This window comes from Pholis gunnellus (assembly GCF_910591455.1).
Source record: "Pholis gunnellus genome assembly, chromosome: 23".
Classification (NCBI taxonomy): Eukaryota; Metazoa; Chordata; class Actinopteri; order Perciformes; family Pholidae; genus Pholis; species Pholis gunnellus.
In genome coordinates, this window is record NC_136550.1 from 2,983,236 (window position 1) to 2,998,152 (window position 14,917).

General features: G+C 43.7%; 2 protein-coding genes across 2 annotated transcripts; one reads left to right on the forward strand and one right to left on the reverse strand.

Moving 5' to 3' along the window:
- Positions 1–704: 704 nt before the first annotated feature.
- Positions 705–4,999, forward strand: tmem185 (transmembrane protein 185; the record flags this gene model as incomplete). The annotated part of the gene is made up of 7 exons (XM_079184791.1): positions 705–878; positions 1,458–1,634; positions 1,739–1,946; positions 2,042–2,125; positions 2,342–2,518; positions 3,049–3,172; positions 4,749–4,999. The coding sequence occupies exons 1-7, from the start codon at positions 841–843 to the stop codon at positions 4,997–4,999; spliced, it is 1,059 nt and encodes a 352-aa protein (XP_079040917.1). The 5' UTR covers positions 705–840.
- A 2,372-nt stretch (positions 5,000–7,371) lies between these two features.
- On the reverse strand, positions 7,372–12,638 carry mus81 (MUS81 structure-specific endonuclease subunit). The gene is made up of 17 exons (XM_079184788.1): positions 12,604–12,638; positions 12,234–12,386; positions 11,861–11,990; positions 11,643–11,728; positions 11,300–11,431; positions 11,122–11,202; positions 10,899–10,987; positions 10,517–10,708; positions 10,263–10,433; positions 10,052–10,179; positions 9,544–9,656; positions 9,059–9,178; positions 8,564–8,659; positions 8,344–8,472; positions 8,110–8,213; positions 7,678–7,761; positions 7,372–7,509 (listed from the first exon to the last, which is right to left on the reverse strand). The coding sequence occupies exons 2-17, from the start codon at positions 12,372–12,374 to the stop codon at positions 7,443–7,445; spliced, it is 1,863 nt and encodes a 620-aa protein (XP_079040914.1). The 5' UTR covers positions 12,375–12,386; positions 12,604–12,638; the 3' UTR covers positions 7,372–7,442.
- Positions 12,639–14,917: the final 2,279 nt, after the last annotated feature.

Below are 14,917 nucleotides of genomic sequence, written 5' to 3' on the forward strand. Positions count from 1 at the left end.
TCATCTTTGAGCTCTTAGTAACCGATTCATTAATACAAATAGCAGCTGTTTGGTTGGACTCGACTGCAGAAAATGACCTGTACCTGTCAACTTAAGGCTCCAGTTAGTGTCTCATTTATGAAGTTCTGATAATATGGTCATGCTAGTCGCATGACCATGTGTCCTTGAGCAAGACACTTAGATGTGCCTACGGTGTGATCTGAATTGTAAGTCTGAATTGTAAGTCGCTTTGGATAAAACCATATTTATAAGATTACAAACGTTTTCCCTTCTAGTGCAGTTTTTTTTGTTTAATCTCTTAGTGGAAGCACCCTGTAGGAAGAACCACTAAATAATTTCCTGCTACAAAACGTTTTTTTTGTTATTCAGAACTGATGGAAACTGAGTTTTTTTTGTCTCAGACGCTCTACATCGTCTGTGGAAACCGGTATAGTCCCTTATTTACATTACATTCAGATGTCAGTGGCAGCGTCTGCAGAAACGTCTCGCTGGTTGAAGTTCTCGGTTTCCCCCACAGTCCCCACGGGTGTTCGATGAAACTAAATAACTCACAAAATGAGAAAAATCTAACCGCTGTGAGCCACACTCCTTACCAGCTGGTGGCGGTAACGCGCCAAATCGTTGTTTGCCAACCGACAATGAACAGAAGAAGAAGAACCATAGTCACGTGATTTCAGAGGGTTAAAAAAAAAAGAAAATACACGCAAGAAGCTGTAATGAAGCCGAACCAGGAAACCTCAACTAACGCCGACATTACCATGCGTAGCATTCAACTTTGGCGGTGAATCAACTGACAACACTGGGAACTAATGTTGACCAGTCAACCGGCCTGTTTACACCATGAATTTAAGAGGACTATTTCAGGACTTCAATCCCAGGTACGTTGAGCTAAGCTACGACCTAGCACTGTAGCTAACTGTGTAGCTAACGTAGCTAGCTGGCTAAACGAGGCCTGGCTAACCTGCTAGCTAAGATAACGCCAGAGGTTTGCTACAAGTAACCTTACTTAACTTCATACGTTAATTATTATCTATTATTCACTCATGCATCCAGGAATCAGGCTGAACTTATTAAAGATAGTTTATTTTAGGTTGCACAGACAGTTAGCCTATGACCTAATGAGCTTTACAGGCCATCAAAAGCAATGGCTGCAGACTTGGACTTATTTAGGGATAACTAGTTTTTGCCACTCTCCATATACTATCTCCATCCTACTAAGGTCTATTTAATCTAAATTTCACTTTCTTAGCCAACATATACTTATGTCCTTTTATTTTAGATAGCATTGCATCCTGTGACATTTTACTTTATCTTATCCTGTTTTTTTCTCTTATTTGGACACTGATTAAAACAAGTTTCAGTTTGCATGCTTTCCCTTCACACACACACACACACTCCACGTATCCCATCGTCTCTGCGTTGTCTAATGTGTGTCTCTCTCTGTCGCCCGTGTGCAGTAAGTTCCTGATCTACTCGTGTCTGCTGCTCTTCTCTGTGCTGCTGTCCTTGAGGCTGGATGGAGTCATCCAGTGGAGCTACTGGGCTGTGTTCACCCCGATATGGCTGTGGAAGCTGCTGGTCATCATCGGGGCCTCTGTCGGCACTGGAGTCTGGGCGCACAACCCCCAGTACAGGTAGAGGCTCTCTCACATGTGGACACGTGGCTTAGTGGTCAGGAAATGGTTTGCTGAGGCTCACACTAGGAACTTTCTGATTCCACCCGTTTGTCCTCCCTCAGGGCCGAAGGGGAGACGTGTGTGGAGTTCAAAGCCATGCTGATCGCTGTGGGGCTCCACGTCCTGTTGCTGATGTTCGAGGTGTTGGTTTGCGACCGCGTGGCGAGAGGAAACTACTTCTGGCTTCTCGTCTTCATGCCGCTCTTCTTCGTGTCGCCCGTCTCTGTAGCAGCATGCGTCTGGGGGTTCAGACACGACCGCTCCCTCGAGGTAAGGAGTCTGCTGTGTATATGTATAAAAAAAAGGATGAACTGAGCCCGGATTAAAATGAGTACAGCGCTGAACTTTGCTCTTCCTCTCCTCAGCTGGAGGTGTTGTGTTCAGTTAACATCCTCCAGTTCATCTTCATCGCTCTGAGGCTGGACAGGATCATCAACTGGCCGTGGCTGGTGAGACGCTCAAACACAAAGTAGAGCAGAGATTAGCCTTTGTTTGTGGAGGACTTTCTGAACCGGCATGATTCTATCTGATCCCGACTCGGTGGCACAGATTACAAGCATTAAGAATAACTCTATAGAACCACCGCAGATGTAAGGCAACTGGTGACACTGCTGCCCTTACCATCCTCTTCTTTAATGATGTGTGTGTGTGTGTGCGCTCTGCAGGTGGTGTGTGTCCCGCTGTGGATCCTGATGTCCTTCCTGTGCCTGGTCGTTCTCTACTACATCATCTGGTCGGTCCTCTTCCTCCGCTCCATCGACATCATCGCCGAGCAGCGGCGGACTCACATCACCATGGCCATCAGCTGGATGACCATCGTCGTGCCCCTCCTCACCTTTGAGGTGAGTCATACTGTGTTTATTCTTCATATATACGTCTTCAGGCCCAAATTACACCAACAAATATGAATGAACTCCAAAACAAACCAATTACATTATCAGAATATCGTTCATATGACTAAATATTATAGAAAAGTTCTTTAATAATAAAATGTGCCCATCCTGCCCTCTACTGGCCAAACATATGTATAGTCTTTTTTTAAATCAGTGTAAAGTGCATTCAGGATGTCCTACATTACTCGATGGCTTAATTTAAGACAAAATGTGGAGAAAAAACCCGTCAAATGTTCAGTTTATTTATGGTTACTTAATTAAATAAAGACTAAACTTGTACGTTGTTGAAACATTTTATTAACACCATAAAAAAAGAGTTTAATACCAATTTCTTACGCAATTTATATGCGTTTACTTTCTTTCATCATCACCATCTTAGGCGTATGTGTGCGTGTACACACACACAAATGGCTTTGCACACGTTTTCTTCATGCACGTTGGCTTTTCCAATGACTCCTAACATTCACGTGTCTCCTCAGATCCTTCTGGTGCACAAGCTGGACGGCCACAACAGTCTGAGCTACGTGTGTGTGTTCGTCCCGCTCTGGCTCTCCCTGCTCACACTCATGGCCACCACGTTTGGCCAAAAGGGTGGGAACCACTGTGAGTATTTACCACCATTGATGTGTAGGGATGGGTATTTAAAACGATACAATTGCCTAAACGGTGCCTGAACCGCTACTTTTTTTTATTGCCATCGCAAATTTTTTTTCTTCAAATTGAACAATATATTTAACTGTTTAAAGTATACTATACATATTAGTGCTGGGCAACGATTACAATTTTTAATCGCGTTTAATCGCATGGATTTTTTGCGATTAATCTCATTGTTATGGCAAAGTTCAATAATTAATTCAAAGGTAGTGTATTGTGCACATTTATTTTAAAAGTACTGCTATATGAACAAAAGTGCAATAACATTTGGTTTGCAAACACTTAAAACAAATAAGGTTCTTTTTAACAGCAGTATTCCCTTTACACAGTAGCAGTTATATCTCTTCACTATCTGCTCAGTGTGTGACTTCATGTGAAACGTTCCACTGCTGTGCAACATGAATAACATGTTTCAGCACCAAAATGCGTGTGTTGTGTTTTCATGAGTCAGAGCATGTGAATGCAGCTCTACTGTTCATCAATTTAATGCTGTAACTCAGAGGTGATGATGGTTACCCAGCGATCAAAGAATAAAGACACACTTACACACAATTTAGGTGTATTTTCCCTTTAACTCACGAGATGCAGGTAGCATGTTTTATACTTAATGTGACTTTAATTCATACTTTGTTGGCATCTTATTCTGAAAACCGGATGTTTCTCTGAAGAAACCGGGTGTTGTCTCACGTTAAATCTTTCCGCTAACTTTCAAAGTCCTTCGCTCGCTCCCGATCTGTGCCGTTTGAATGCGTTTACCGTGAATTTCAGCGTATAGGTCACTAACATGTAAGTGTCTGCTGAGTTGACCACGGAGATCTGAGTGTCTGCTGACTTTACCGCAGCGATGTCCAGTAGTCTCCATTCCTCCACCGCTGCCAGTGAGCAACGGACTTTCAAAATAAAAACAGCCTCACTTTTGACCGTTTACCTTTCGGCATTTTCTCTGTTAAAAGGTTGATGGCTAGCTAGCTGCTGTAGCTATATACAAACGGTAGCTATCGTTACCTGCTGCCAGGACGGAGTCATCAGAGTAGTGTTAAAAAAAGTATTTCAATCGGCTCAGGCACCGAAAGGAAGCACCGAAATCTGCGTTGCGTTTCGGTCCGGTAGGTACCGGTCATGGCACCGGGTTTCGGTACCCAACCCTATTGATGTGCCGTGCTGCTTAGATAGTCGTGAAAACAAATCTTGGATTAATCACAACTTTTATTTTTTTGTGCACAAAAAACGTTACGTCCACTAAAAGTGCTTTTTGTTCAGTGTTTCCGGCAATGTGTGACCTCGTGAGATGTCAGAACTTGACTTCTCTTTCTCAAAGACTTGTTCCATAATATCAGATATCCATAATAAGCCAGTGGTAAAAAAAAAGCACTTTTAGTGGTTTTAAATGACGGTGTCAGCTTGCCCCAAGAGATCACATTGCAGTGCGTGAGCAGGAATTGTTTTTATTAATCATTTAGACACTAAACGTGGGAAAAAAACTACCAAAGTTACCTTTTTAAATTCCCCTCTGATCTCCCTGTAGGGTGGTTTGGCATCCGTAAGGACTTCTGCCACTTCCTGTTGGAGCTCCTCCCCTTCCTGCGGGAGTACGGCAACGTGTCCTACGACCTCCAGCGCAGCGAGGACCCCGAGGCGGTCGAGGACATGCCCGTTCCCGAGCCGCCGCCAAAGATCGCCCCCATGTTCCACAAGAAGACCGGCGTGGTGATCACACAGAGCCCCGGGAAATACTTCGTTCCGCCCCCTAAACTCTGCATCGACATGCCCGACTAACTCCGTGCGTCGGAGCCAAAGGGGAACTGCTGTACTCATGTGTTACAGCACCCGACATTGGTTTGGTTCCTCCCTGAAGGTTTTGGTCCCCCCTCGCCCAAACCCTGCATCACTACGGCTGTCTAGAGTGACACATTAGAGCCAATATGGTAATGAATGATCAACGGATCCAGGATCCTGATAAGACCGCCCTGCCTAACTCTGTCCTGGAACCAAAAGAACAGATTTTTGTTTTTCACCTGCAAGTGAAGTTTCACTCTGTTGCTTCCGAGGGATTTTTAGGGGAACCCGACCACGAGCGTCTCAGATTCACTTGGATCTAAATACTTCGGTTGACATGACTTGATGAGACGAAAACAGAAGAGCCGGATCTGCGTGGACTTGAATATTTGACTGCGTAACAGCGGGAGCATTTTGATTCAGCACGCTTCAAAACTAAAGCAAAGATGCGCTCGTCTTGATGGGGACCATTGGAGAGACTCTAGCTTGAACTCGGGGGAACAATGCACTCTTATTGTACCGTGCCGTTGGAGACCATGAGGGAGGTGGGGTTAAAGAAAGGCGTCTGATTTCTTTCAGGTGTGTTGATGCAACACTCGCGTGCCCGTTTGTATACTGAAATAATAAGCGGTCTCTGTAGATATCCTCCTGCTCATACTGGCTGTGCTTTGCAATCGTGATTCCAATTTAAGAGATGTCGGGGACAAAACCCACAATTATGTGTAAAATGCATTTTTAATTGCAGCCAGTAAGGAAAGGAGGAATGCTTACAAAGCCTATTTCGATGTACATTATGCCGCGCTACGGTTGTTTTTAAGGCAGACCTCATCAAATTGGAGCCGTTCCTTGAAGAGGAGAGAGCAATCGAAATGGCACTTTGTCGGGTTAGACAGGACTCATCTTGGAACAGATTAACAGTGGGTTTTTTTGTATTCCTATTTTTTTTGTAAATATCATAAGTTGTCAAGTTAGGGACCATAGTGGAGACGGCAGGGTTGAGGCAGACCTGGAGACGAGTATTTGCAAACAATCATCCACTTTTTTTTTTTTAATACCATCTGAGTCAACCTATGAAAGCAAGACATTCTTAAACGAGTTGGATACCACAAATTTAGATTCTCAATTGACTTTGTTTTATTAAGTGATTTCAGACATTAAGTTTGTGAATAGCACAGACTGTACCTCCCCATATATGAATGTGATTTAGTAGCTTTCACATTGTCCTAATATACCGTAGAGAATGTACCCGCTGTGCCGTGGCTTTTCTTTGGTGCAGCTAAGCCGTGCGTTTCCAAATTCTATACAAATCTGCTTTACCTGGATCATACAGAAAAATGCAAATACATTTTATCCAATGAGTAGAGAGTATAACTCCTGAGATCCCCTGTAGGTGGGCACATTGCCAGATTTCCCCAATTTATCGAATTACTCAAAAGAAGCGAAAACATTGTATTTTTATTCTTTTCAACAGCCTGATTGCTGGAGCATTCAGCGTGCTGTCAGTTTGTTTTCTGCAGACTTATTTCTCCATTAAATTAGCCTGATTTACTAATTACGCTCCCTTGATGCTGCAAGTAAAGCAACCTGGTTTTCTTCTGGTGGAATCACCAGATATTTCCTTTTGTCTATATATTTATTTTAGAATTAAACTAAAGAAAACAAATCTACCCTGAAAACGGCACGTCGTCATTTTTGTTCAATCAATTTAGAAAATCTGTTTTGGGTCGTTTGCGTCAAAACACTGGCAAATATGTACATTCACTCCAGTACTGTACTAAAATACACATCCAAGGTACTTGTACTTTACTACTTACATTTCACGCAACTTTATACCTGAACTCCACTACATCAGAGGAAGAACATTTGATAATTTGCCATGAAATGACAAAAGTCATGGTAAAATGCCATTACAATTCCATGAAATGTCATAATTAACTGTTTTACAACATATAATACTTAATCAGGATGAATATAGTATTCCATAGTTTAAAATGTCCCAGAGTTCAGTGCCTTTAGCATTAGCTTCCCTTGGCAAGCCGTTTCTGCAAACACAGCCCAGCAACCAAACGAAAGGCTAAAATCTGAGCACGCTAACAACGAAAGGAATCTTCACCTTAAGGGCCACCGTAGTTCTCTGAGCAGACGGGTATTCAGCTCGTTTGCAAACCGCTACCTCGCTGCTGGATGCCACTAAAAACCGACACACTGGTCCTCTCACACGTGCAATAAAATAATATTCAAAATACGCTTTATTGATGCAGTGTGAGGATACATTTGTGAAATTCTTTATACAAATAGCATTATATTACAGAAATGAAAATATAGCAGCATCTTAGTATTTACATAGTCAATTATCATCTAATTCTATTCATGGTGTCCCTCATTGTATTCACATTGAGGGAGCTTGAGTTTGAGACAGATGTTCACCAGTGACTGTGTGCATCTATGACAGAGCTCCTTGAGTACAGTACAGCTGATAAACGGTTCTGCTCAGAGCCGGACCAAGGTTTCTGCAAAACAAAGAAAAGAAAGCATCAACCAACTGCAGTGTCTCCTTGTATCATCAGTAAGTAGCACTTCTGACTCGTTTAATCTCATTTAGCATATTTTATTTGTTCTGACTGGGTAACAACAAATACCACACGAATCATTGAACAATATAAAATCAAGTTACAAACCTTTTGAGCTTCCCGTGTCGGATGGAAGAGAGCAGTTTTTCTTTGTGTTTGTCACTCGCACACCGTTCATAAGCTGTAAGAAGACTGAAAAGAAGAAGAGAAAACATCTCTTACAGTAGCTTTGGACCGTGGTCCTCGTTTATAGTTATTTTCTTACTGCAGCAACATTTTAGGCCCGTCTGCTCTCATGTGTGTGAAGAGAGCTCAGTGTTTGTATTTGTTGAGGAAGCAAACTTATCTGTATTCAAATAAAAGTGGAAATAGGCGTAACAGGCAGAGATGTTACGTTTTCCTCAGTAAGTTTCTGAAACTTAATTTGCTCTTTCTGCATCCACGATATCATCTCTGCTGGTGCTTAACACCCAGAGGTAATGGGGAAGACTTCTTGGCGACTGGGTGAGATGTCTGTACATACAATAACATGCGAGTTACCTGTGTGGAGTGCTGTACTGCTCCAGTATAGCAGCTGCTTTGTCTCCAGACAAACCGCTAACTTGCATCAACTGTCTTGCAAACACTTCTCTCACCGTCTGACACTAGAAGGGAAAAAGAGGGATTCACAAACACACAATGTAACACTGTATGGTTTTTGGACTATTTCTTCAATTGCAAATTCAAAGTGCTTGTCAAAACAGGTAAATAGAAACCATGAACACACACACACACCTTGTTTTTCACTGCACCGTGGTTGAACTCTGCAAAAGAAATGAGCGAGCAGGAGGGGGTTCCTCTCTCCTCCTCATCACTCCCTCCATCACCCTCCAGCTCTCTGGAGCGACAGATCAGCGTACAGTTCTGAAATAAAGACGAAGAAAGAACGAATGTAAAGCGTAGTTCAGACGGCAAGAGAATGGACTGTGTGTGTGTGTGTGTGTGTGTGTGTCACCTGATAGAGTTTAATCAGGTACCGCGTCATGACGGTGAGGTAGGCAGCTGACTCCCTCACATCCTGGACTCTCTTCACAAAGAAGCCGTCAACTACCTAACGCACACAACGTACGTACAGCACACACACACAAAATCAACAATCCTGTAACAATTGGTGTTCACCTGTTTGTACCACGATTGAGCTAATATTCGTGTGGAGAATGAAGACTTTAGCTTGACTCATGATGTCTGGAGCCTGACCCATTCTGACATTTTTGATGCAGTTAAATGTCAATTTTTGTCGTACAAAACAATGACATTTTGGCAAAGATGGCTATCAGAAGTTATGATAAAGATATGAACAAGTAGGGCTTTTGATAAAAACAAAAACTAACAGTAACACAAATGCAAATGTTTTGCCATATTCCTGAAAAGTACCCGTGTTGCGCCAGTAATACACAATAACATCGACCCACATCCAGCTCTGGATCTACTGTAAACTGTGTTCACGCACCTGTGTGTTGACGATGGCCTGCTGCAGGGTAGTCTCAGGTAAACTCAGGTGGGAGGCCGCCGAGCCGCACTCCTCCACCAGATAGCAGGGCCTACGGAGACCACAGCGCTTCAGCCGGAACTGACGCAGGAAGAAGAGATCAATGGAGACGTCATCTTCTGTTCCATTAGCAACAAAAAGCTCATTTTAAGCTAAAGAGCCCATTTTAAATGGTGGTTGATTGTTGAAGTTATTCATCAAGTTGAAGTACCAAACACTTTCGGGTTAGAACTTCTCCAACAGGATGATTTTCTTACATTTCTCCATTTTATATCGTTATAAACTGAAAATAATTTTGCATTTATTGGCTATTCCTCAGACAAACCAAACTATGTTACGGCATCAATAGGATCTCAGGTAGTTGTGACATACTTAGAGTTTAACTTACTAATAATTTGAATAAATAAATGAACAATTAGAAGAATTTGCGCCTCACAGCAACCAACCTTCTGTTCCCTGAAGCGTCCGTCAATGATGCTGCCGCACAGGTCGTCCATCCTCTTCCTCTCAACGATGTAATCAAGGACGAGCTCCCTGCCTGCAGGGGCACGCAGCTGGCCTGGAGGAAGATTAGAACGCGTTCTCATTTCATGTGAATATATGAGCAACATGTAAATAACATGTATGGTGACACTCACGCCTCAAGTAGGGGAGTCAACTTTTAAGATCACCTTTTTCAAACCAGGACCACGAGGTGCATTGACTCCCTTTTTTTTAAAGGAATTCAGTTTCTCATTCTGTTGATCACTTTTGACGCCCAAATGTTTTTGCTCTTGTATATTTCTGATCGTCCTTATTCTGCACCAAGACCCCCCCCCCCCGAGAATTAGATTCCAGTGTTGGCTGTTTCATGTGATGTAAAAGTAGATTTTAAAGTTAAAGTTGCGTCCGTTCTCTCTCGTTTGCTCTGACATCACTCCCTTAGTTTGATCTTTCTGGGTGCGTCTGCGTTACCTGGAACAGGCGCCACCTTTTCTCGAGCGACCCACAGGAAGTCTCCGACGTTCAGCTTCCTAACATCGAAGTTCACTCCATTTCTCTGGAGCTCTTTGCCCAGCTCATCCTTGTGGTGGCGGCTCCCGCTGCACGGACAAGTCGACAAGTCATGAAATACACACTTGACCGTCTCCGATTGACACGGATACATCCAGACGTGCTCTCTTACCCAGTTGTCTCAATGAAGTCCACACAGAGGATAATTTCGTAGGCTCCGGGCAGAAGACATCCTGCGTTCGGCTTCCCGCTCGTTGCCTGTGAGTTCTGTGGGTTTCCCGAGAAACCCATCCCAACAACCTCACTCCTTTGCTGGGCGACACACGCCGGCCTCTCTGCAGGCCTGTGAAGAGACGACGATTCATTTTGCTCCAGCAAGGAAAAAGAGCAGAAAGTGAAGACGTCGCTCATTTAAAGAACACTCACGGTATTCCGTCTTCTTCTTCGTCGTCATCACTGGCAGTGAGGTCCACAAGCCCAGCATCACATTCCTCTTCCTCCACCTCTTCCTCACTCCTAGCCTCCTCTCCGCCCCCCTCTGGGCCGTCTTTAGTGTCGTCTTCTTCTACCGACTCCAGCCGCTCCGCCAAAGCCAGGCCGTCTTCTGTCAGAGAATACCTGAGCGAGGAAGGAGAGGGAACTTCATTGGCTAACCAAACATGTCGTCTTCATTGTATTCATATGATTAGCAACGCTAAGAGTCTATAGCCATGTATGCTAGCAACTACGCAAAAACGTACTAAATGCCCACATCATGAATGCCTCTGACAAACATCATGGCAATACATATGAATAGCTTCCTGTGTACCGTGCAGGGTTGTGGGTCTTTATGACGAAGTTCTTCTGGATCAGAGTGCTCACTGAAGACCAGGCGGTGTACTTACTGCCTAAATCTGGCTACAAGACACACACACACGAACAAAAAGGAAGGAGGGAAACGACTTAATTTGGAAATAAACCCACTTAACGGAGGTTAGCAAGAGTAAAAGGGCAGATTGGGAATGTTGTGTTAAAACCAACATTTCACTTACAACGGTGAAAGACTTGTCACAGAGGAGCTGAGCCTCTGCTTGGAGCTCCATCTTAAACATATAACCTTTGCTTCCTGAGATCTAGAGAGAGAGAGATGACACGTCGTGTTGTTAATTACTGAGCCCACAATGCAATGCGTTTAACTAATTTCAACTACTGTGATGGAGAAAGGTGTACCTGTGACTGTCTGTAGAGGGTGAGCAGTACCGCATAACCCCCAGACCTCTTCTGGGGCATGTACTCCCTCTTCTTCTTCTTCCCCCCTCCTCCTCCTCCTCTTTCTTTCCCTTGATCCCCGGCTGCATTCTTCTACAAGGAAAGATAAAACAAATTAAAACGTAAGCGATCACACCGAGTCACTGAAGTAATCACACACGTGGTCCTAAACAGATCTACTCCTACTTACATTCAAGGAATATACAAATTTCCGACAATTTGTCCGTCTGGAAATGTTGCGATTGCTGTATTTCTGGTATGTAATCGTGTCTTTACACAGTGAAGACAAACGTACACTATTTACCTTTCTGGATGGAGCCAGGCTGTTGTTGTCCGGTCTGCCAGGAGGGGGCAGTCCTTCAGGGAGAGCGTAGATCAGAGCGCCTGGGCCTACAGCAGAGGAGGACAAAGACAACTTCAACACACCTGAACCTTGTCTTGATACTTCAAAGAGGATTCTGGAAACTTATGATGAGAGCTTACAGTTTAAACAGAAACATGACGGGCTTGGCCGTGTCTCACCGTTTTCTCTGCGGTACCGCTGCAGTTTTTCATCCAGGATTTTACAGATGCCGTCTCCGAAGTTCTGCAGGATCTTTGCCTCTTTGGCGTTTTGAAGCGGTAATGGATACTTATTCAAAGAGCTGATGGCCTGAAAACAGACAAAAACACACGTGAATGAAGTGAGATTTCCATTGATTTAAATGATTGGCTGCACTTAAAGGTTTTGTCATGCGTTCTGTATAAAAAGTTACATATTATGACTGTTAACTGGAATATAACAACATACTGAATATGTCTGATGGACAGAAATGGACCATTATGCAAGATATATTTTGCATAATGGTCCGGGAACTCAACAGCCCCTGAAATGAACAGAGTATACAATAAATACCTTCTGGTACGTGTACTGGATCTTCAGTCCCTTCTCTCTCGCCTGGTCCCGGAGCTCAGTGAGCCACGTGAGGAACAGCGGGTTCGGACAGGAGGGCAGGTTCCGTTTCCGACCCAGCCGGACCGGTTCCGAAGCTGGCATGCCCCTTTGGGTCTAGACAAGAGAGCAACGAGACGGTGGACAGGTGGAATACGAACACACCACGTGACAACAACAACAACCGCGTCCTGCAACTTAAGCTAGCGTTAGCAGACCCTAATTAGCCATTTCAACGTTGTCCTTGATACGCCACCATATTTAAAAGTAGTAAGCAACACGCGTCGGGAGGTTTTTGCAGATAATTGTTACAGTATGTCGTGTCTGTGCTCACCTTTAACTCGTGAGAGTTTGCAGTTGAAGGCTGGCGCCTTGTATTCAAAGACGCGGCGCACTTCCGGGTTGATGTCGGTCACGTCACCGGAAAAGAAGGCGGGGCAGGGCGCACATTAATGACGAACGTTGTTATACATTCAGCATGGAGTCAGGATGCTGTACATCTACAGTACTGCACTGTACTGTCGAAACTATTCACATACATCATATACACAGAATACAGAATATATTACATCTCTCTCAAAACTTCCTAAAACTATATAAACTCTTCTAAAAAGTGTATTTTTGCAACATAACTTTACATACAAACACCAAATAAATAGTTCTTACCACATACTATATACATACACTGATGTACTACTGTAAGTATAAAATACTTATCTGGAGTCTTTGGCATTTTCATTTGTAGCATGCTGTAAATATAGACTATGAACACAAATGTAATGTGTTTATTCTTAATACACAGACACGATTATTTTAACTAAAGATGACATGAATATAGTTACTGTATTGTACTGTAAACAAAACACAGTTTATTAAAATTTCAGTACTCCAACTCTCTCTGCAAAATTAGCCTTGTTGTGCATGCCAAAAAGCAAACGTGGATCCTATTTATAGTGTTTAAGCTCTGAGATCTAAGCGATCTAATTGGTTACAGGTGTTTTCACAGGTGCATTCTGGGTGCAGGTGAATGATAATTGAACTAGTCGGAATGTCATTCTTCAAGCTTGTATGCAAATGTGCAACATCATATCATGTTATTGTTTTAAGTCAGAATTGATCAGGATTTATAATAGTGCGTAAGGGACGTCTTTGGTCTCCTTAAAGTGCCGACTCACCTACTTGGGTTCGGCAACGTCCAGGCCCAGTGTGTGACATTCGTCGGTGGTGCTGGTGTTGTGGCACATGGCACAGAGTTTCAGTAAAATACCAAGCCTACCGGGGTGGCGTCTCGCTTCAAAGCCAGAAATTCAAAACAGAGCGCATTAGAGTTGGAACTACACACATTACACCTCATTAAGGAGCTAGTTGGATGAGGGTTCAAGTGGGGAAAGTGTGGGACCCAATGACTCTTACTCTGGGTCTCACATCGGCACCAATTTCAGATTGTTGTCAAAAAGGATCCCGATGTTTGTTTGAGCGAGAGGCAGATACCTTTAATTGGCCAGACACTGAACGTACTCTGACGCTTCAACGCATTGTTACAGGTTAACCTGATGAGGCACATGCGCCATCAGAGAGAGAGAGAAGTCTCTGCCAAGGCCTATGAGCCGGTGCCCCGAGGCCTTTCGTCAACGGTTTCGGCATCAGATTAAAAATGGTATAATCATCTTGACAAAAACAAATTAAATGTTCAAACAAAAAAAGGACACACTTTCAAAACGAAACGCCTGCAACATTCCTCGATTCCCACAAATGCAGCAGCAGCAGCAGAAGCTGAAGGGACAGATCAAGAAGAACTGCTTCTGTTTCTACCGCAGGTAGTTATTTCCGGGAACTGGCGTGGAAACTTACTGCATTGGTTGTAATGTGGGAGATTTAACCTGCTGGTTCAGAGGCAGGTCTGATTGGAGCCACGACTGATGGCTTCTGGGGTACAGGACCGGCCACTGCTTTGAGTGGCTTGTGGTGTAAAGGAACACTTTTTCTTCTTCTCTAGTCTCTCAATGCACAGTTGGTTTTGGCAATTCAATGATCTCATGACAATTCATCCAATAGACGCTGAGGCATTTCACTCAAGACCACTGATGTCAATGTCACGGTGGGACGAGAAGAGCAGTCGGGATTATAAAAGTCAGGATTCAGGTCTGAGGGAACCATGATTGTCTCTACAATAGTTGTTGAGTGACGGACCAACCAAAAGCAGAGGCACGGCTAAAATGTATGGATCGTGCTGGTGAACCCGACACTGTGAGTTTTGGGCATCTTTAATACAATCAGTGTCAGTGAACTTCCAAGACCGTTATATAATCCGCTAGCCTGTTTCCTTAGGCTGAAGGGCGGTTGCAGGATTCCTCCAACAAGACCCGACAGAGACCAAGAATCCAGCCTCGCCCTCCAAACCACAACCGCTCTCTTACTTAAACACAGTCAGAAGTTTGGGGGGGGGGGGGGAGAAGCACAATAAGTGCATAACAACAGCCATCCTTCATGCGCTCAAAGAGTCTGAAGGGGCAGTGTAAAGCGCGAGTAATTCACACGTTTGTATTCAAATGAAAGATGGCTGCTTGCTGAGGCTGTAAAGACATTAGTGTTGAAAAACTAGGCTGATTTGTTCCGAGGATGGAATGACATGCCTCTGATTTTTCATT